The following is a 22,521-nucleotide window of genomic DNA, read 5'->3' as shown; positions in this document are numbered from 1 at the left end:
AGTAAGTTTCAAAATGAAAACCCCACACTGCAAATCTCCACAGAAAAAAAAACAACCCACCTCTTGAATCCAAAGGGCAGGGAAAAGGTTTTCTGAGGATGGAGAATGTTACCCTTTCCTGACTGCAGTGTTAGTTTCCAGGGCACCCTTAAAAGTGGTTGAGGAAAACACTCTATCAAGGATGTGTGCTCATTTAGCCCTTTATATATTACATTTCTTTTTTCAGTGGCTCTGAATTCTGTTTGTTTTGTTTTGTTTTACCTGAATGTGTGCTGGAGTCCCACTCCAGATGAGAGTTGTAGAAAGGAACATTTATTAGCTTTTTTTCGTTCTCTTTTTCAGTGTCTCTGTCCCATGCAGACACATGGCAGCCCTGCTCCTGCACTGATGGAACAGTGCAGGCTAGAAAGTCACCTGAACTCAGGTGTGTGCTAGTGCACCCAGAGTAGAGCTCACTGACCCTGGGCACACATGGGTAGCTCTGGAAGCTGTTTATACTTTAATATCTGCCCCTCCCTCTCCCAGCCCCTAGGAAAATGAAACCAGTAAGTATGGTTATTAATTCCAGATAACTCCAAGATGTTTATCCCTGTCCTAAGTAAGGGCTAAGGCAAGATAATTAGCGTGAAGACAGGAATAGAAACTATATGTTGATAGCGAAAGATCAGCAACTATATATAGTGGGAGTACAGGGATTACATAAAAAGCAACCTCCCATGGCAATTGGAAAAGTCTGCCAGGGTTGAGAGAAAATAATGGACTATATTGTTCTGATTTCTATCTTATGGGTGATCATTTTATTAGCTTACAGAATTACCAATACATTTATTTCATGTTAATTTTCTTCCTCAGATTGTTAGGTTTGCTAGCGTAGTCATGGGCAATGAACAGTCTTTTTTGTGATTTGTCTTTTTTCTACTTCTGTAAGGTCATTTCCTCCTCTTCTGTGCCTTTACGCATTTTACTACATGTGGAGATTAAATTATAGCATTATTTATGGCATTAAATAATTTTGTGTTCCCACTATTCCATATGTTCATTTGACTCCTTGTTTTTCCTTTCACTGCCAAAAGCAACACAAAAATTATCTCTGTTAAATTTCTCTGCCGGAGAAGTGCAATTAGTGGGGGATCTGTCAGGTGCTGTTGATGTCAAGGAGGTACTCTAGGTCTTCATTGAGCATCTGTCTGCAGTTTTTAGAACTCAACTTTTAAAGCCTGATCCTCAGAATCTGTACCTTTCAAGGGAAAGATAAAACCGGAGAAAGCAGGGCTGATCGTGTTGTCATGTCATACTGTTCTTACCCATTTGTTTTTCCTGATTCTTGTTGCCCAAAGTACAGCAGCATTCCATTACATTGATGAAGTTTCTGTTCTTTAGTATTCAGACATTATTTGGTATCTGGATAACGGCATATACCTTTAAGCAGGTAATCTCCTTGCCCTCATTGTCTTTGTCTGTCACTAGGGAGTCTTAAAGAGAAGAAAGCAAGCAACGAACTCTCTGAAGACAAGGGAGACAAAAAACTGCACTCTGGTAGCATCAGAACATCAAACCCAGAAGTCCTGATAGTCTTGCTCTGTTCTTGTTCCAGACAGTTAGTTAGAAAGTGGTTAACAAATGTTACAGGACCTGAACACCGCAAAAGAAACATTGCAACACTGTCAGGATTTTGTAATGGTGGTTTTGTAACTTTGACTCTTGGTTTCTACAGTAGGTCTCAAGTCTCCCAACATAAGGATGCTGCCTTAAATAATACTTCATTAAGTGAAGTGGGGGTAATGAGAATTTTTTTTTTCTTTTGAGAAAGTAAGTAGTTCTGCTTTTTAATAATTTAAAGTAGCTTACTTAATCCAGTAGTTTAGACACTGTAGACTGTATTTTTATTCTAATCACACAGAGCAGTAAGGGTATTAGACCACTTCAAAGTAATTTCCCCGCCTCAACCCCTAGAATACTAGTTCTTGGTATATTTTGTATTGTGGATGGAGTGGTAGTATGCAACCACTGTATTTTGCGTGAGTTGTTTCTTTAAGAGTGACTGGTGATACAACCTTACAAAAAAAATAATGATGATAATAGTAAAATGGAACTGGCTAGGGCTGGTTTCTTTTCTTTGTCTTTTTAAAAAAATTGATAAAGTAAAAACCTAGTGTGTATTTATTTTAAATCTGGAGAACATAGTGTGAAAAAATTTTGTGTGATGTTAAATGTTCTCAAAAATAGTTGGTTTGTTTAGACCTAACACAGTAATACAGCAGTCTATAGTCCTGTTTTAGATGACAAAGTATATTTGAAAGATGGCCTCAATATGCAGGTAGCCTTAAGGAAAGCAATCAGAGATATTTTTAATGTCTTATTCTTCATGGGATCCAAGCCTAAAAATGTAAGTCTAGAGTTATTATACAAAGGGATGCAAGTGCCTAGAATCTACCTGTCCCACATTAAGATATGAAATCCAAAATAGGACTTTGGAAGACCTCTACAGTCGCTGGACTGCTAGGAAGCTTTGACACACTTAGCTATATAAAGGTCTGCAGCTGGGTTGCCAAAGGCTTTGTTCTGTTGAGCAGCTCAAACTGCCTTCTCTGTAGGCCCTGTGAGGCTCTACAGAAGAAGTATTCTTTCCACCTGTCACCCACAGAGATGCTTCAGTCACCTCAGTAGCCTCGGAGTATGACTCTGACTCAGTAGCAGGTTAAGGGGGAACCTTCTTTACTTTCTTATCAATAGCTGTAGCATTCACCCAGGATGTGGAAAGCCTGTTTTCCTTTTGTGCTCAGGTGATTCATGGCCATGTTTTCCAGATGAGAATCCTGATCGCCGGTCTATGGAGTCATGCTTGGTGCTTCCACTTCCGAAGTCTTGAAGACACTTGAGGCCCTAATTCTGGGGCAGGGACAGGATTCAAGACATACTTGGCATGGTTTTCTGTGTGAGCTCAGGTTGTTCACTGGTTGGCATGATGGCTGTTTATGAATTCTCCTCTCAAGTATCCGTGTTTCTAGGTGCAAGTTTTGAGTTTGAGAACTCAGACCTCTTGTCACTGTGTGTGCGCCAAGTCCACATCTTGGTAGTGTTGGGTGGCTGGATAACCACTGCATCCCATCTTCCCAGGAGCTCAGACTGACGAAAAGGGCTGCTGTTTCTTCCCGTCTTTCTATCCTTCAGGCACTTAGTGTGCTAGTGGAGCACTGGTGACTTGTTACCTGTTACTTTGTTTTGGAGTTCGAGTTTAATCTCACTGACTGCATCTATACCAGTTGGTGCTCTGAAGGACAACACAACTTCTCTTTTTCTGAGCTGAGCTCATTTTTAAGTGAGGGCTTCTGAGGAAAGGTGCTAAGAAGTTGGTCTGAGTAGTTTTTTGTGCTAAGGTAACTACAACAGCAGAGAGTTTGACTACTAAATGGGTATTTTGGCCTGCAGCTCAATAAGCATCCTTCTTAACACTGGGCAGTAAGTAGAGCCCATGAAAATAGAGAAGGCTATTCATGTGAATAAATATTTATAAAATAAAGTTTTAAACTTATGACTATATATTATCTGCAAGTATTTAATAAAACTTGATACTTCTCTCATAGCCCCATGTTACAGTAAAATGAACTTAATATTTCAACTTTGTTTTAAATTTTGATCTGCAGTTGCACAGGAGAGTTCCAAATAGCTTGTAAAAGCTTTAGCTTAAGCTTAATGAATGACTTTAAATGGTAAAGACTTTTAAAAATGGTTCTTGATTTTAAAACATAAATAAAATAAAAACACCACCAACAAACAAAAATCCTCAAATATCCAACACACCAGAAAAACACAGCTATGTCCTGTGCTACCTCATGGGAAATGTTCTGAAACTGGATACAAATATCAGTAAACCAGAAAATGTCAGAAGTGTAGGTTTCATACCTCATCTCTGCTGTTGGTAGTTCAGACTGTCTCTTAAAACCCTGCCAGCATAATTATGATGAAGCTCCTGTTCAAAAAAAAAAAAGGGGGCAAAAAGTATTTTCCGAAATCCATTCCTCCTGATCTCGAAATTTCAGTCTGTGTGTATTTTTCCACAAAATTACCAAAAGCTACTGACCTGAGGGATTTGTTTTCCCTTCTGAAGTCTTGAAATTTTCCTCCTGGCTAATTACAGCCTATTACTCTAGACTTGGGTCCTTTAGCAGTAACATTTTCCATCTTAAGATGGGTTGTCCCATTCCAGTGAAGAGCATGTTGTCTGAGCACTGAATGGAATTACTACCAGTGGAAACTATGCTGCAAGAGACTCGATAAAGCAGCTGCTGTGCAAACCTCAGCTGTTTTTTCCATCCTCCCGAGCACTGGTAATTAGCATAGGGAAGCTGACTAATGTGCTGACGTCACCTCTTTCCAGTCGCAGCTTACATTTTGTTCCTGACTGCCTCAAAGCATGCAGGACTTTGTTCAGGAATTCGCTGTCACATACAGGATGCTCTGAAACCTTTCTCTCTCTCTTTTTTTTTTTTTCCTTTGAGGGGCTGGACTTGTTTCCCTTATAAACGCTGCCTGCAGGACCAGCGGCTTCCTTAAGTCATTGGTTTCTGTAGAACAGCAAGTATTGCTTTGACGAAGCACAAAATGCATTTTAGAAATTTTAACTACAGTTTTAGTTCTCTGATTGCCTGTGTGGCAGATAACGATGTCTTCAATCAAGCAGAAACAAGGGTATGCTCTATCTTTTGTGTTTTATTTGTGTGAATTACTGGAACACTAAAGTATTTAGGTGCTGTTTCAAATTGTTTAAAATATGGATGCCTTGATAGCTTTCTGACTTACAAGAAAATTTCAGTTTGTAAGGGTCTTGGGTTTTACAAGTCTGCAACAGTATGCTCTGATATGAGTGACTTTAACTCTGGAAATTATTAGATCTTAAGCTATGTGGTTTTGAAAATAATCAGAAGTTTATCTCCAGACTTGCTTGACTGTCTGTATAGTCCATTCTTCACTTACATATGTGTTTTCAGCGAATGTTTAGATTATAATTTTCGTAGTATGATGCATATAATTTATAGTACACTGTATACTTTTCCTGGGATTTTTTGGCTAGCGCTTAAGTTAGCAGCATAATGTTAAAACTGTAAGAAGTCCCCTTGGATTTGTATTTATCTGATTAGAATTTATATAATGTAAGTAATCCAGTCCTGATACAGTGAGTTGTTGGCTGCTAAGATGCCTTAAGGACAAAAGGGATATTTGGTTTAGTGTTGCATTGCTGACACGACATTTATGATCTCTATAATCACACATTTTTTTTTTTAAAAAAAAAAGGTCTATATTGCACGAATCTTGCAGGTACTCTCTGAGTTTAAATGTTGAATGTGAACTTAGAAATGCAATTTAGTGTGAGTGTGGCTTTTCATGGTTGCATCCAGCTATCTCTGGAGTACAGGAGGCTAAGAAATATGGGCTTTGTGTGCAGAGGGTCCAGGTCTTGTTTCAGATCTTGTTTTGAAGAAGCTTAAGTGTACTTCAACAAGAAGCAGGACAGTTCCGATTCTAAAATATCTTTGAATTATAGTGGTTATGTACACAGCTGTGGTGAGTTTGTGAAGCAGAGCTTTTCAGGAAGGAAGGTGAAATTCTGAAGTAATTTTTGGCTTATTATGTAATCTTTGTTGCTTTTTTTTCCTACTGATTCAAAATGTAACAAAAAAATGAGGCAATGCAATTTTACATACTTGTTTATTTTGGCTTGGTATTGAGCTTCTAGTAAGGCTTTATGAAAAGAAAATATCAGAAATCTGAATGCTTGTTCTATTGCCATCACTGAAAGAGGGCTTGTGGCTGGTTACTGCGGTCTCAGTGTGAGCCTGAAACGCTTTAAAAGAGCATGGCAGCTTCAGAACCTCCTGGTTTTTTCTTCTCCTCCTTTGGTCTGGCATCATGAAGAGTGGAAGCACTTTTCATAAATGATATGAAAAATAGCAAAGTCAGGTTTGCATAAATGCCCTGGGAGCACAAGCCCAAAGTGCAAAATGGAGATAGCCAGCTGTTGATAAAGGTGCTTCAGTCTTTTTGTACAGATAGGACAGCAAAGTAACTCAGCTGCGGATATGTGAAGGTATGAAGTTTTAGTCCAGTTCCTGCTCTTTCCACGTAGTCAAAACAGAAAGTGTTTCAAAAGTCCTTCATGAGCTGTGTGGTTAGTACTTAAGATTTTTTTTTTTTTCCAGAAGAGGCAGTAAGAGCCTTTTTAGAATTTAGTTCCAGAAATAGAAGAGGCTGTTAAACTGGAGATCAGTAATATGTTCATTTTACTAAATGAAAGTAGCAGCTATTAAAACAGGAGATGTTCATGAAATTTATTGTGCATGCTGAGTCACTGAGGAAAATTGCATTTGGCTTGCAAATACGTATTTTTCATTTTTTTCTATTAAAACTCTTGTTTTGGTTTCCTTGAAAATTGCATACTTAGACCAAGGCGTGCTTGGCAGACTCTTTTTCAAGGCCTGTGGATATTAGTTCAATGAGACAAGCGTTTCTTTTCAGTATCTTACCAATACTACTATTTCTGTTATGTCACTAAACCAGAATGTCATGTCCAACACTTATTAATTATGATAATCTATTTTTAATAAAGAAGAAAAAAGCTGCTATAGAGATAACAAGTGATAGGTTAGAAAAAATAGTTCTTAAGAAAAGAAGAAAATATAATCTAAGCTGTTATAAATACATCAGTATTTGTGAGTGGCCGTATGGCCCTACTAGTAACTGCTATTTATTTCTTTATTTTTTTAGAGAAAGTGCAGAATGTTGCATATTCACTTTCTTCTCTGGTCTTTCCTTTTCAGGCTAAATTTGAATCGCTGTTTAGAACATACGATAAAGATATCACCTTTCAGTATTTTAAGAGCTTCAAAAGAGTACGAATAAATTTCAGTAACCCTTTATCTGCAGCAGATGCTAGAATCCAGTTGCACAAGACAGAGTTCCTTGGAAAGGAAATAAAACTCTATTTTGCTCAGGTAAGTCTTTTTGTGATTATCCTTACAAGGTACTAAAGCATAACTTGCTTGTAATAAGCTTCCACAGGTCTTCGGTCATGCTAATGAACGCTGCTAGTTTTTCCAGTTTGATTAGAGAATCCCGGGTTGTTCCAAAGCTGCAAATATTTGGAGGCTGTTACATCTTCTGCGTTTTTGTCTCACTCTATATTGTTTAGATAACCTTGGGGAAAGGGAGCAGATGATAGTAATCAGCACAGTCAAAGACAGAGTTTACCAGGGCAGGAGGAGCCAAGCGTGCTCTGCCAACAGCACACATGCATGTGTGCTCAAGTAGGATCTGAGAGAATCCAAAGTGCAGAACTGCATGTTCATTCATAACTCTACCTGTTGTTCCTGCTCTCACTACTGCAAACTAGTTGTTTAGCACACGTTTGTACTTGGAGATCATCATCAGTGCAGCTCTATAGCTGAGTAGTATCTGCTGCTGAACATGTGAAATTCTCAGGTTCTGCTTATCTGGGTGCTTTTTGGTAGCTGCTGTGTATTTTTCACCGTAAATTTAATGGGAAAATTAATCTATGTGTGTCTGTTTCAGATGTCCCTAGGGACAGTCCTGAAGGAGCCAGTTTATTTATATACCTTCTAGAATTCTCACCACTCTCACTTGTGGTAATGAGTTTCAACACCATTTGTCATTAGGCCTTAAAGCACATATCCAGCTTCCTGCTACTTCAGTATTTTAAGGGCAGATATTTTCTGGTGAAATTTCTGTAAAACTCCATAATGAGAAGATACGGATGTGCATACTTCATTGCATGTTTCATCAGAGTTAATGAATGTGGTAGCTTTTCTGTATTTTGTATACTGGGTCTTTCATATAGCTCTCTTCAATAATATAGTTACATGCTGCCACCTTGAGTGCCTGTTACAGCATAACATCTATTCAAACCTTAAAACTCCTCTTGAATGATGGATTCATTGATAATAATGAAACAGCTTTGGCTTTTATGCTTTTTTCAGACTTTGCACATTGGAAGCTCACATTTGGCGCCACCAAATCCAGACAAACAGTTTTTGATTTCACCTCCTGCCTCACCACCTGTTGATTGGAAGCAAGTAGAAGATGCTACTCCAGTCATTAACTATGACCTTTTGTATGCTATCTCCAAGTTAGGACCAGGTAAGAAGGAGTAGAAACACTAGATTGAGTAAAACACTTTTTAAACTTTCTGAATTTATAGAACTCTTCAAATGAGTTAATACCTACCAGTTAAATTTGCAATATCAGAAAAAGTGTTAGTAAAAGGTAATTCCTTACACACATGGTAATTCCATAAGATCACTTGGAAATACGATCTACTTTGTGATTTTTTAGAGAGCATGAATGTAGCTTCAGTAGTTAGCTTGTTCATCAGAATTTTCAAGAAGCAGCTTCCTAATCTGAAAACAGAGAGGCAGTTGTGTAGTTACATGCCTCTTGAGGGAATGGGAAAATCCTGTTTCAGACTAAGACAATGAACCAGTTAACAGTGGTATAGCTCTATGCTAGAATTACCTCTGCAACTAAGGTAGTAGGGAAACTATTGGTATCAGCCTCATTTTCTTTTGGAGTTAAGAGGGAGAAGTTTCTGCCACTCCTTGCTCCTAATTTTCATCTGTTGCAATTTATTCATTTATTGGAAACTTTGAGATAGCTTCACCCTGGGAACAAAAAAAGTTATATTGGGTTCCTTTTATTTTTTTTTTGTTTTAACTCACTGTCCAGACTAAAGGAGGTATTAAGACTGTACACTCACTCCTTATTTCTAGTGCTATCCCATAAGCTGCTTGTAATTTCAGCTAACCATGCTGTGTAGACTGTTTATAGGTCTGTTATCAAAAATAGCACCACAGACAGGAGAAACACTACTTTAGGGAACAGATATAAAGTTCCACTAAACTGAACTATTTAGACATGATTCCACTTTTCAGTGATTAATGATCACATCCCTTGATGTCATTTTATACCTCAATTAAGACAACTTCTGTAATGAGAGTCAGTGCAAGTTATATTTCCCAAAATCTACAACTGATTTAACCTGTTTGCAATGGTACTATTAGGTTTAGGAGGGAGAAGAAATGGCCACATTTAGTACCATATCAAAGAGCATAAAAACTGTAATCTAAATAATTTTATTGTAGTATTTTTATAGTGTTTACCTAGCAGCTTAGGGAGTACATCTTATTATGTCAGTAGTAAGGGGTGGAGAAGAGGGTAGAGCAGAACTTTTCCTCATGCATCAGTGTTCTATGCAGTAGTCTAGCACAATGGTTTGTGTGATTCTGAAGAACTGGAGGTAAGAGCCTCTATGGAACTGCTCTTTGTGCCAGTTCCCCTTCCTAAAGTTGGGAAAACAGAGCAGAGATGGCTTCAGGGCCTTGGCACACTAGAGTGTGCTGCTTGCCACAGGTGTGAGCTCTTCTGAACAGCTGATGTGCAGATCACTATGGAGGTCTTAATGGAGCTTGTCCTCTCCACTGAGAAGTAATGATATAAAGTAACAAGAAATTAAGGGGAACTGATCAGGAAAGCAGTGAAAAGAAAGAGTTTGCTCTTTCACTGATCTGATGTAAGATTAAAATGGTTGAACACCTGGTTAGATTTTAAAAGCAATTCTTTATATTGTAGGGCAAACAGATTTCAGATCAGTGGTCAACAAAATTTGTGTCATAGCACTTCTACACACCCGCTATGTTGTATCTGAGCGTTTCACATTATGTATGTGTGGAGCCTGCTGTCTAGCTCTGCTTTTCCACAGAATGCCAGAACAACGTTAGAGCACCTCTGTGTGAGGTGGGAAAAACTGCATCCAGCTTTCTTAACACTGAGAGCTTTGAGAAGAAGGGAGATCCCTTGGTTTTGCCATCATTCACGAAAACAAAGTCTGCATGGCACAGTGGATAGATGATCTTGTACACTTTAAAATTACAAAAACCCACCAAGAAGAGTTATGACTGCTTGTGTAGAATGTGTTCTTAAATGCCAAGGGTAATTAAATTTGACTTAGGTAAACTTGCATTTAAGAGAGCAGCTGAGCTATGTTGCTTTGAAAATGAAACTTTGAATGGATAATGTGACCGTTTTTAGTGCATCTCCCTGCACCATCTAATGTGTTGTGACATCAGGTTTTTGTCATGAGTGTAATACTTAAACATTTTTGAGTTCCTTTATTTTTAGTAATTTCACACTTTTTGACAGTATGGAACCTTTTTAACCGGTTTTGCTAATATTTTCACTTTCAGGAGAAAAGTATGAGCTACATGCTGCAACTGACACTACTCCAAGTGTTGTCGTTCACGTATGTGAGAGTGACCAGGAAAATGATGTTGAAGAAGAAACGAAGAAACCCAAACCAAAAATTATTCAGACAAGAAGGCCAGATTATACTCCTACCCATTTAAGCTGAACTGCTGTTGGTTTTCAAGGGTTACAAGTAGATGTATGCAAGGGAAACGTTTACTATGGAAACAACAGGTCACAGGTTTGGTAGCAGCAGTTACAGCAGAAGAAATTCCAATATAAGTTTGCTCAGAAAAAAATACAGGAAGTTTCATCCTTATTTTTGATGCTGCGAGTTGATGGATGTCCTGAGTGTATTCCCAGATCAGTGGGAATGAAAGACAGGGAAAAGATGACATTTTGAGACATAACAGGACAAACTAGGTTTATTTTTTGCAGGGGTACTGTAGGCTGTTCCATTATAGAGCAACTGGGGGAAGTTTTCTTCTGTCTCTCATAAATCCTCAAACTAGTAGGATAGTCATTGTGTGGAGTACATATCAAAAACAAGAGGTGGTTTTAAAGATTAAGGTGTGGGAATCGTAAACCTTTTTCTTACAGACTTTGTGCATGTGTATTCTTGGTCTTCTGAGGTAACTTTGCATTCTTTTCTGTAGTTTCTCACATGTTTCTGGAAATCTGGGAAATTGTGTAAAGTATTTATTATCTCAGCATCCTGACTTACTACTAGGTGTGTATATAAATATATATTTATATTTGGTTTTATTGGCACTCATTTTCCAGAAAGCATACAATTTCTTCAGCACCTTATTTTGGTGCTATGTAAATTTGTGCTTTTAAAATTTTAACCTTTTAAATGCCTATATAGGGTTTTATCTGGCAAAGTAATGGAAAAAATGTGCAATACGGAAGTTGTTTAAACAAGTTGATTTTAAATTATTTAAGCTTAAATAATTTATATCTTCAATAACATTGTTTCAGTAGCTTTGACTTTCTCATTTTGAAAAAAAGTACTCTTAAATGTATAAATAAAGCTAATGTTGCATATTCACATCAATGTAATTTTTCAGTGAAAAACAAATGGTAATGGAGAGATGTGAACTCTACTCAGTGTGTTGAATCTGCATTATTGTGAGCAAAGGTTTAACAGTGATTGATTGAAAAATTGCACACAGTGCGTAGAACAGCGAAGAGAGCTGGAGTGCCTTTTCCTCCTTCATTCCTGATGTGAAGCTGCACACTTGTATCTTTTTCTACTGGCTTTGTATGTCCATAAATATAAACTTTCTTAGCTTTGCTTCCAAAATAAGCTGGTATTTAGAAATGCTTAATGCCAAGTAATGATGCATACTTAAGTAATGGATGTATGTGGGAGACACTTTAAGGTTTTTTATATGTCCATGTTTAGAAACAGTAGCTCATGACAAAAGTTTAGAGGAAGATCGCAGAAGTGTATTTTATTGCTTGTCTTTTTAAAGTGGAGATCCTCACTTTGAAATAGGTTCCAGTATTTTTTTCAAGAGATAGTAACTAATATCTGTGGGAAAATATCACAGTTTCAGAAAGGAGATGTTTTAAGCTTCTCAGCATGTTTTTAGAAGTCAAAGCATGGTTCTCTGGTTTGCTTTCACCACAGTTGGTCTGAGAATGAGTTTTGTAGCTGGAGCTAATATAAAGAAATTAATTCTGTGCCATTTGAAGCAAACATGCCCAGGTTCACACCTTGTTTTTTTAAATAAATAGTATATATTAAAAAAAAAAAAGGTACAACAAAGCCATTCCAAGCTGTGTTGCAGTGTTAACGTGGTATTATTGGAGGCCTCTCATTTTACTTAGCAAAATAGAAATTGATATCCTGTGACCACAGAGAACAAGGGCATATTGAACTACAGTAATACCTGCAGTTATCATCCTGTTTTGATTGGTATGCCCTGTAAACTGAAACAAACCCTGACACTTGGTGTCTGTCTTCGATCCAACTCAAGTGGTACTCTCTGTATGGTAACAGTGTTCAGAAGACGTAAAGCCACATAGTGCTGGAGCAGTGTTTTATGGACGGGGGTACATAAGGTTATTTTGTGTTACCAAGGTGTAACAGTCAGCTGGATATATATACTGCTTATTAACACAAAACAAATACATAAAATAGAAACTTTGTAGGTTTGCCACAACTGCCTTTAAGCCTTTCCAAGATTTTTTTCCGGTGTTTCTCAAATTACTGCTGGACTTAATGTTTCACTTCATTTGATTTAAAATTATTGGTATAGTTGCTGTTCTGTCCTTTTTCCATCTTTCCATGATTACCAATCAAAGCATTAGTTTTGCGTTAGAAACCCAGGTAGTTACTGTTCTATTTCCTAGCAATCTGAAGAAAGCAATGCTACCTTTCAGTTAAACAGAACAGAATGTGAAATACCAGTATGGTTTTCATTGTTTTAGTACACTGACGTCTGCCTAATAAGGTGGGCACTAGAAACCATGGAAGTCTTGGGATGGCTACAGTGTGTTTCCCCTTTTGATGGTAACTGCAAACAAAGGCTGTGAGACAGTAACTTGCCAGTCTTTCTGGTTGTATATCCTGGCTTGTGCCACCCTCTGTTATCATTACTATGGTGTGTTGCTTGCTTTTTCTGTTTGTTTTTGGTTTTATTTTTTATTAAATGTTCAAATGAATGCTTAGCTGGTATTTTATACAATTGTATAGTATGGGGTATATTTAAATTAAAATATTTTGTTGTCTTCTTGTAAATGTTGTGGTCTTTGTTGCAAAATCTTCAACGTTTCATGCATTAAAGTCTGAACTTTAAGCTTCCAAACATTTCTGGTTTGAAAAAGGTAAGAATATTGTCCCAGGTCACATGCTTACCAACCAAATGAATTTACTGAGCGAAAAGCTTTCCAGCCTTTTGCTTGAGACGTGTGTGATCTCAGTCAAAGTATGAGAATCTACTAATGAATAAAATACAATCTGGAATATTCCAGTTAAAAACTGATCCTCCTGTGCCTGAAGTTGACATGCTTCCTAGTAAGTGCCAGCATCTTACTATTCTGTAATAATCCCTGTGCATTCATAATATCCTCATCAGTTTTCTTCCGAAGCATCAACAATTCTATTTTTAAAGTTCTTGGAATACTAAAATATATCAATATTTAAATGGCTTTGTGTTGCAAAACATGTTATGCAAAAATGCATTGAAGGTTTCACTTGATATGGACAGAAGTCTTTTCACAGCAGAAAGAAATTATTGATATTAGTGCTCATCATTCTTCTCAATACTTATGACTGGGAAGTATTGATGTTTGTAAGAAGTTGTTTGATACACAGAAGTTACTTGAAATAGCAAAGTGCTGCTGCTCATCAATAGCAAAGCCCATCCAGGGGAATTCCTGCATAGAGTAACAGAAACAACTTGATCTTTAAGTGATCTGACAAAAGGCAGAAGGTGAAATATCTATTCCAACAGAGCTGTTCTGCTTTACATAGAAGACATAATTTCTTTTTCATTTAGGAAGTATAGGTCATGTTTTATTATTTTTTGCCAGGTCCTGCATTTGAGTCACAACAACCCCAGGTAGAGCTACAGGCTTGGAGAAGAGTAGCTGGAAAGCTGCCCAGTGGAAAAGGACCTGGGGGTGTTGATTGACAGCTGGCTGAACATGAGCCAGCAGTGTGCCCAGGTGGCCAAAAAGGCCAACAGCATCCTGGCTTGTATCACAACTAGTGTGGCCAGCAGGACTAGGGCAGTGATTGTTCCCCTGTACTGAGCAATGGTGAGGCCCCACCTTGAATCCTGTGTTCAGTTTTTGGCCCCTCACTACAGGAAAGACATTGAGATACTAGAGGGAGTTCAGAGAAGGGCAACAAAGCTGGTGAGGGGCCTGGAGCACAAGTCTGATGAGGAGCAGCTGAGGGAACTGGGGCTGTTCAACCTGGAGGAAAGGAGGCTGAGGGGAGACCTTATTGCTCTCTACAACTGCCTGAAAGGAGGCTGTAGCATGGAGGGTGTTGGTCTCTTCTCGCAGCTAGCAAACTGATAGGAGGAAATGGCCTCAAGTTGTGCCAGGGGCGGTTTAGATTGGATATTAGGAAAAATTTCTTCATGGAAAGGGTTGTCAGGCATTGGAACAGGCTGCCCAGGGAAGTGGTTGAGTCACCATCCCTGGAGGTGTCTAAAAGATGTGTAGATGAGGTTTTTAGGGACATGGTTTAGAGGTGAACTTGGTAGTGCTAGGTTAAAGGTTGGACTAGATGATCTTGAGGGTTTTTTCCAACTAAAGTGATTCTTTGGTTTGTCTTCTGCATAAGGATAGCATGAATAATCTCCATCCATCTGTAAGTGATCACCAGCATTTGTCATTTTACAAGACTTGTTGCCAGCGCAGTGATACATGTTCCTGTTATTGGATTATGCATTGTGCATGTGTTAACTACATTAAGGAGCTTACTTGTTACCTAGGTGAACTCAACATGTGAGATTAAATGTTGTTTCTAATCAGGGTTTTGTTTTTCAGAGCAGCAACAAGTGTAGTAACTTTGACGTTTGAAATACTGGACAAGTGTACTAGTTGTTCTTGTGTAGCCCAGACTTGTCAAGGGTGGGGAAGGAATGAGCTCCAGCAACTCTTTCTCATACCATTTTAACAGTAGCAGCATGGATTTTGCCCTAGGTGTGATCACCTGCCTAGTCAAGTCTTGCTTTGTCACACTAGAAAGAATGTCTTGGGGAAGACAAGTTCTTTTAACTCTCTCAGTTCCAAACATACAAAATGATAGCAACGGGTGGACCTTTACTCTAGACTAAGACTAAGTTCAGAAATTCATTTGCTAGGTCTTGGGTTCAGTTGTTGCTCTTCCTTTGTCATCTTTGTTTTTATCCTGGCTGGCCCAACGGAAACATTTTGCAGAAAATTATACCTGCTTAATGCTTTTAAGAATTCATGTTTGGATGTCTAAAGAGAAGAAAACAAAGCAACCACTAATAACAAAGAAAAGACATCCCCCAGGATACTCTGCATTGCAAAGGTGACTCGATTGGTGATTAGGTGACAGGATAGATCTGGCAGGACCGGATTTTCTTCCCTGACAAAATTTCCATTGATAAAGTAGTGACTATAACACATGAAACTTTTTGTCACTTACGTGGTCTGTATTTATATACCTAAAATTATAACTTCTGTCATCTTGCTGCATTGGTGTTTTTTGTTTGTTTGTTTGTTTGTTTTTTAGTAACTGGCAATTGGTTTTCACTGTGGTGCATTCCAGCTGAGGTATGAAAAGAAATAAAATGATGAGAGTTAAAGTATGAAAGGTTGAACAGGTGAAGGAAGAGACAGAGACTTCAAGTGGCACGTTTTGAGGTCCCTTCCAATACCTAACATTCTGTGATTGTCACTTCTATTACTCCTGTTACCTATTCTTTTAGTCCTGTCACCTGTTCTGTTTTGGACTTTCTGCCTCTCAAAGACCAACTTAAGAAGCACCAGTTCTTCCTAATATTGCTTCCTGCTCCCACCATGCCCTTCCGACACAAAATGTTATTCCATATTTCCAAAAGACTGAGAGTCTCTGAGGTTTACAAGCATTTTCTAGGTCTTCTTTTTCCTCTTATCCAAGGGTAAGCACAGCTCAGTGTCTGTGACTTCAGAGCTTTGTCACAGGCTTTACAAAGGCTTTGCAAAGGTCTTGTATGCTGGTAGCACAGCATGGGGGGAGCACTGATGGGATATTTGTTAGTAGATGTCAGTCTGGTGCTGCTCTTGCTGCTAGACCTGGAGTCTGTCAATAACAACTTTGCTGTTTGTGGTGCTTATCTGTTTATAGCTTGTACTTTGTAGTATCAATCCTTTTCATAGACTGTGAATTTGTTTGGATGGGGTTTTGGGGGTTTGTATCTTTGTACCATCTTGAAATATTTCTTCTACTTTTTTGGTTTTTTTTTTGGTCTCTCTTGCTACATATTGAAGCTCATTGTGTGCCATCTACCAAGAAGGTCCTTTATCTCTTTTACTTTTGACTGTGTGGAACTGCCTACACTGAGTGTGTGCATGTTCTCTTGCTGTTGAACTTGTGCCAGTAATTAATTTTGTTTGCCATTTCATTACTAGCGCATCCGCTCGAATGAAACTTGTAAGTGCAACTGAGAACCTCCCTCATATTCACCTAATGCCCAAGGTGTCATATTCTTTATTAATCCTAATGAAATTTTCTCCGATTTTCTGTTTGCTCTGTGTTGCATGTCTCCTACTGTCATTTATGCATGCTTATCCTTTATTTATTTTGCCGGTGCAGATTGTTGTACTCAGTTCTGATGCCATGCATATGTAGCTCTGGCCATACCATAATCAGTTCCCTGTCTCGATGGGTGTAGTTGCAATATCTTCAATACTTTTGTAGGCCTGGGAACAAGTCAGACTCTCATGAGTGCGATGCTGGCTGCTGTTTGTCCAAATCTATGGAACTTTTGCTGCTGTCTGTCCTACTCTACCACTTCCCGAGTCCAGTGAGGACAAGTTCATCCAAGCATAAACAAATGTACAAAGAGCCATAGAGTACTGACAGGAGTTTAACTTGTATGTCTCTTTTTTTAAATGTGTATCACTGATTAATTACTTTTCAGCTTATGCTTGTTAGTCAGGATAGACTCTTCTATATTTCAGAGTGCTTGTGTTTGATACTGAGGATTTCAGCGGGCAGCCAGTGTTTTACTCGCAACTCCGTTGTTTCCAAATCAGTTTTGTTCAATTTCGTATCTGGAGGCTTGCTATTTGAATTAAAGGTTTTACAGAATAGGGCTTACTGAGGTGCTGCAGAAGTTTGGAGGAAGAGGTAGAAAATACATCAGCGTTTGAGTCTTTTTGTGCCACCGAACACTGTGTCTTTTGACTGACTGAATATTTGGAGTTGCTCCAATATCAAGTCTATAAAAATGCTAAAGAGGTCCTTTAGCATAATTCAGGTAGACATCGTTATTTGATTCAAATTTCCTTTGTGGGAATGTTGTGCTTTTGGGGGTGTCTAAGGGTGCTGCAAGATCTAGGCATGTTCTGGAGCTCCCCCTTTAGCTTTCTGCATCTGCATGTTAGTGGTTGAAAGTTTCTACTGTGGTGTCTACCAAAATCCTATTGGAACTTTCCCATCTCCCTTACATCATACGTTTATGTCCCGTGATTCTCAAGATCTTTTCAACCTTCTCTGTAATAGTTCTTCCGAAGCTTTGAAATGCGTCTTTGAAACCCACCAGGCGCTGAAATAGATTTTGGTGAAGTCAGCTTAGTGTTGTTCCCTTACAGTGTCTCTCTCTTGCCCAGAAAATGAAATAAAGTAGTCTTTCCTCATGAAGTGTCATCTGTACTATTTGGAAACTCTAATAAATAGAAGATGACCAGCTCATAGCAACTGGCTATTTCTTGTTACAATGTTACAAGTTTTTGGGTAACTTTCAACGGAACTTAGCTTTTAAGATTTATAGATTTCTATGCTTTTATTTTGTGAATCAGCCTGCAAATGAAATTATATATGGTTCTCAGTCAGCTACTAATTCATATCAGGCTGTTTTAGGAGGTCTGAAGAAGTTGTATAAACTAGAGATCTTGAATTAGGTTGTGTCTTGCAGGTCAGCTTTTATTTAAGAAAGCTCTCAGAATTTTGACTTTAAAAAAAAAAATCAAAATGCATTGCTTAGCGTACTAGAGCTTGATTTAAAAGAGTTAGTCGGTAGGGAGTACTTTGGAAAATAAGGAAGTAATCTTGTATTTTCTCTAAAAAGAGATCCTGAACTTTTTTCATTTCTATGAGTTTCTAAGTTTTCTGGGTTGCTTTTTTCCCTCATTCCTTTCCATTAACCAATTCGTGTGCTGTATGATTTGAACAATAACTTACATTCTAAGTTGAATGCAGTTCTCAACAGAATTGTGCATCTTCTTTTTTTTTTTCCTTTGGGTGGGGAAGATGGTGGAGTTTTGCATGATTAAAGCCTTAAAGCAAAACTATGTTCAATGAATTGAAATGGGTATGTGGAGATGCCCGTAGGTGGAGCTAAATATCAAGCAATGTCAGTGCATACAACTGAATAAAACTGAAAACTCAAAACTCAACCTCCTATTGCAATAGTGGATGTGGAAAAAAAAAATCATTTCACTATTAGATTATGAAAGCAAGGTATTCCTTGTCTCTGATCTCTTTGGATATAGTTGATTTGAAACATACCTGTGGTGTGTAGGAAATCTTGTAGCAAAATACATTTTAAAGGTAATTGTTAGCCATTTTAGCAGTAAGTTGCAGTGTATGCACTGTGCTCTGCTTGATTTCATTGATTTCACTCATAAGCAAAGGTTCTGACGTGCAAGGTGTTTGAATCAGCCTGCTAAGAAATCTGGATTTTTCCAGTCAGGTTAGCTACTGGAAGCCAGCTAGCAGTTAGTTTCACATCTCAACTTGTTAGATGTCCACAAGGATGCAGTACAGGTATTAAAGACTTTTGTTTCTGTTTGTGCAGTTTGTGCTTTATAACCTCTGAAGGGCACATGGAGTATGTTTCAAAGCAAGGTTGCTTCCAGGAGTTAAGTAACTTTGTACATCTCTGTCTGGGTATCCCTGTTTGCAAGCAAGCATATGCATGCTATAACATGGGGTTAATCCAAATGATAAAAGCATTTGGTGTGTGGGCTGTTTATACTGGGGTGTAGCGTCTCAGTGGATAGAAGTTTTATATCACTGAAAAGAAGTCATCACTGCGATGCTCATATAGCAGGAAAAGCAAGTTATAAAAGGCTGGCATGCGTTGCAGGCTTGCAGTGAAGGCTAATGCATGTAATTTTGCAGATGTCGGTATAACATAGCTTTTCAAACTCATGTTACTCTAACTCTCATGTTTAAGAGCACCAGCGCAAAGGAAGTGTAACCAGCAGTGAAGCTACCTGTTAAAAGTGGGGTATGGTTTTATGCCAGAGGATAGAAACTATCTGGGATGTTGTTCTGTTTGTATCACATTGTCATTGGCTCTACCAGCTGCCCTGGCCTAGCTTTGTGCTGTGTGAGAGTAGAAATTGCATTAGAAAAGGCATTAGAAAAGTATTATGAGAGAAGCTTTGAAATATTTTTGTCAGCTTTCCTTCTTAAAATGCCTTGCTTTAAAGGGGTACATGGGACACACAAGGTGAAAACTGTCTGGTTATAAATATAAAAGATAAAGTTCGAGTGCCCAGCTCTTTGTGGCCACTAAGTAAAGTGATGCTAGTTCACTGGGTGTATTTGAGTTAAACAGATCAGTTAATTCAAAAGCATTTCTTAATGTGAGTTACTGTTAGATTAATACAAAGAGGACCAGCTGCATAAAGTGACTTGCACAGCAGTGTGGCATTATTTTAGCCCTGGAGCTGAAACATGTTGGATTGAGCCTTTGTTATGATAAGCAATGATCAACTTATTGATGTTATTTGAGCTGAGGAAATAGAAGACTTGACATAGAAAGCAGTTGCACAGCCTTTTATACCTCTTGTTTTCCACTAAAGGTTTTTGTCAATTCTGTGAGATGAAGTTGAATCATGCTGGCCTCATATGGCTTGAAGCAGCTTGAAGCAGAGAAACTTCTTGGACCTGGCAGTGACTGAAATGGTTCAGGTACCGAAGCACTTCTCTGTTCTATGCCAGGGGCACTCCCACCTGATTTAGTTGATCCCCTGCTCAAGTCAGCAGTCAGATAGCATTCTACCAAAGCAAATGTGAGGACGTTTTACATGCATTTATTTCTCTAGAAAGCATCAGATCTCTCAGTGTCTGCTAGTATTTTCTCAATGTCCCTCTGGTACCTTATGTCCTGTTCGAATGTTTCTAGAAAATGCAGTTTCTGATCTCTTGAGAACTGCAGAAGCAGACAGCCAGTGAACCCCAAAGGCTGTGAGGAAATTTCTCTTCAGCCAAGTAATTATTTTTCACACTTATATTTTAGATGCTTTGCATGTACTCTGTACCTCTTTCAAAGCAGGGAAAGTATGCAAAGAGAATACACATGCTAAATATAGCTCTTGTGAGAGGGAATTGCAGTATCTTCCTTGTCTGATACTGAAGGTCAAAACTATTGCATGTCATAACATGCAGCTTTCTTGCTGAAGGCAAATAGGCTAGTTTGTGATCAAGGACACCTGGAAGGACTTTTACTTTTTCTAAATGGGGGGGGAAAAAAGGCTGCAGGGAAAAGTCTTGCGTGTAGTTGCTTTTCCAGTCTATGTAAGGTGGCTCTGTCTGAAATGAGGTAGCTGCCCAAGCTGTCTTAACATACATTTCTTGGATATACTGGAGTTATTCTAAAGATGGAAAGGGTCAGGCTTGTTTTTCCTTAGTCATGCACAGGATTTAATTCAAAGAGGTGTAAAAGGCCTATGAGATGAGTTTTTTGTATACTGAAGTCCATTGCTCCAAAGGTTGGTTTTTTTCATGAAATTTCCAATGTCGAGACTTTAAGGAAGAGCAAGCAGCAGTCAGACTGAGACAGAGGGAAGAGAGGGAGCATGCAGTAATGGAAAAGGTGGTGGGAGGCAGGCAAAGGACAAAAGGAAATGCTAGGAGCAAGTGAACTGATTTGGAACTGCGAAACTGGGAGGGAGAATGAACACAGAAGCTGTCACTGGTGTCTTTTGCTTGAGATGTGTGATGTCTTTTGCCTGAAATCTGTGACCTCATCCATGGTCCAAGCCACTTCAAGAACTGCAAGGCAGGTGTGCAGGGAAAGGGGTGAGCACAGCTGGCACACTGTCCCTCTGTATAGTCTGTGGTTCCTGGATGAGAAGATGGCCTCAGCAGACCACACTGGGACCTCTGTCACTGTCATTTCCACTGTGTGGGCTAGCCAGCAGGGTGGCCAAGTGTCAGGCATCTCAGGTCACCCACTGGCATCTGTCACTCTCACTTCTGCCTGTGTCCTAACCAGGATGGCCAGCAGCAACTGCAGTTGTTGTTCCTGGTCACAAGAGGGTCACCTTGCTGCTTCGAGTGTGAGGCAACTGGATGCTGGCCCTGGTTCCTTGGCTTGTGTCAGGCCTGCGTGAGCTCCTTAGGCAAAGGAGAAGCAAAAGAGATTCCTGAATCTGGGATGAGGAGTCTGTATGTAGGAAGGATCCAAAACATGGACATCAGCACAAGCTCGGCTCAGATTTCCCCTCCCACTGCCCCTCATTTGCCTCCACATATGCCTTTGCATGGTACATGCAGCAGTCCTCCAGGTTCTTCATACCCACTGGCAACACTACTGCTGTAGGGACCATCACACTGACCCTGTTTGTAATAACAGCTCTGATCTAGCAGCTGGACCTGTGCCCCTGGCACTGCACCCTCCCATCCCAAAACACACGCTTCACATCACCAGGTTCCTCACGCAGCACCAGGTACCTCTCAACTCCCTATCCTGCCCCTAAGTTTTGAGGTTCACAGAGAGTAAGCCTTTACTTCCTTACGCTGCAGTTGTGCATCTGTATTTCAGTTATCTTCCTTCACCCACTTGAACTTGAACCAAGTGCACATGTCTAGTGGCCTTACCAGTCATGATGCTGCTGATCAGGATCTCCGTGTTTCAAGGTTCACCCAAGCACAACTACTGTATTATTTTTCAAAGTACAAGCAAATGTAACTTCTTAGATTATTTTTAAAGCTAAGGACTTAGGCATTTTCTGGGAGGTTATTTTTTTTATGCTTTCAGGAGAATACTCGATTCAGTCTGACAGCAGGTACATGTACGCTCATGGTCTGTACTATAGAGATGAGCTCATAATCTGAAGGACTGGTGTTGCTGCACCATAAGGAAGTCCACTTAGATGCAGTGTGCTTACCATAAGCAGGGAAAAGATAACCTAATTATGCTGGAGGACTAGGAGTCCTTCACTAGTAGAGTGAAGAATTCTACTGCCTTAGATGTCTTGAGAAAAGTCAAGATGAAAAACTATAGGCTCATGAAAATAATGCAGTTTAAGCTTTGCGATATCTTCAGGAGGGGACATAGGGCTGTTGTACCTGGCAATAAGGTCTTGAATTTGTTTGTGTGAGTCACAGCTAGGTACTCAGTTTGAAATTTTGGATGTACTAAACAATTTATTTTATTTTTTAAAAAACACCAAAAAAAACCCCCTGAACAACAGCCCCAAGAAAATTGGTGAGTAATCGTGAGTTTTCTAGGTATCTTCAGCTGTGGATACTCTCTCCTTCCAGGGCAGTATTATAGAATGGAAACTTTGACACAACCTTAATTATAGGCTGGTGCTGCTGTAATATAGCTCCTGTAC

The 22,521-nt window shown here is 39.0% G+C and overlaps 1 protein-coding gene across 2 annotated transcripts in view; it reads left to right on the top strand.

The window, feature by feature from the left end:
- RCAN1 (regulator of calcineurin 1) overlaps nt 1-13,000 on the top strand; it is a 40,974-nt gene extending 27,974 nt beyond the window's left edge. Inside the window, exons 1-4 of one of the 2 annotated variants that reach the window (XM_065862497.2) lie at nt 4,417-4,689; nt 6,816-6,989; nt 7,992-8,151; nt 10,254-13,000. In XM_065862497.2, coding sequence (XP_065718569.1) covers nt 4,603-4,689; nt 6,816-6,989; nt 7,992-8,151; nt 10,254-10,417 — 585 coding nt within the window. In that variant the 5' untranslated portion in view covers nt 4,417-4,602 and the 3' untranslated portion in view covers nt 10,418-13,000. Of the gene's footprint in view, nt 1-4,416; nt 4,690-6,815; nt 6,990-7,991; nt 8,152-10,253 lie in introns of those variants that run through there. The other variant, XM_065862489.2, reaches the window with a different exon arrangement.
- The last annotated feature ends 9,521 nt before the right edge of the window (nt 13,001-22,521 follow it).

The sequence above is a fragment of the Patagioenas fasciata genome, chromosome 1 (genome assembly GCF_037038585.1).
Source record: "Patagioenas fasciata isolate bPatFas1 chromosome 1, bPatFas1.hap1, whole genome shotgun sequence".
NCBI classification, from domain to species: domain Eukaryota; kingdom Metazoa; phylum Chordata; class Aves; order Columbiformes; family Columbidae; genus Patagioenas; species Patagioenas fasciata.
The sequence above is the reverse complement of the archived record's forward strand: the minus strand, read 5'-3'. Positions and strand labels throughout refer to the sequence as shown.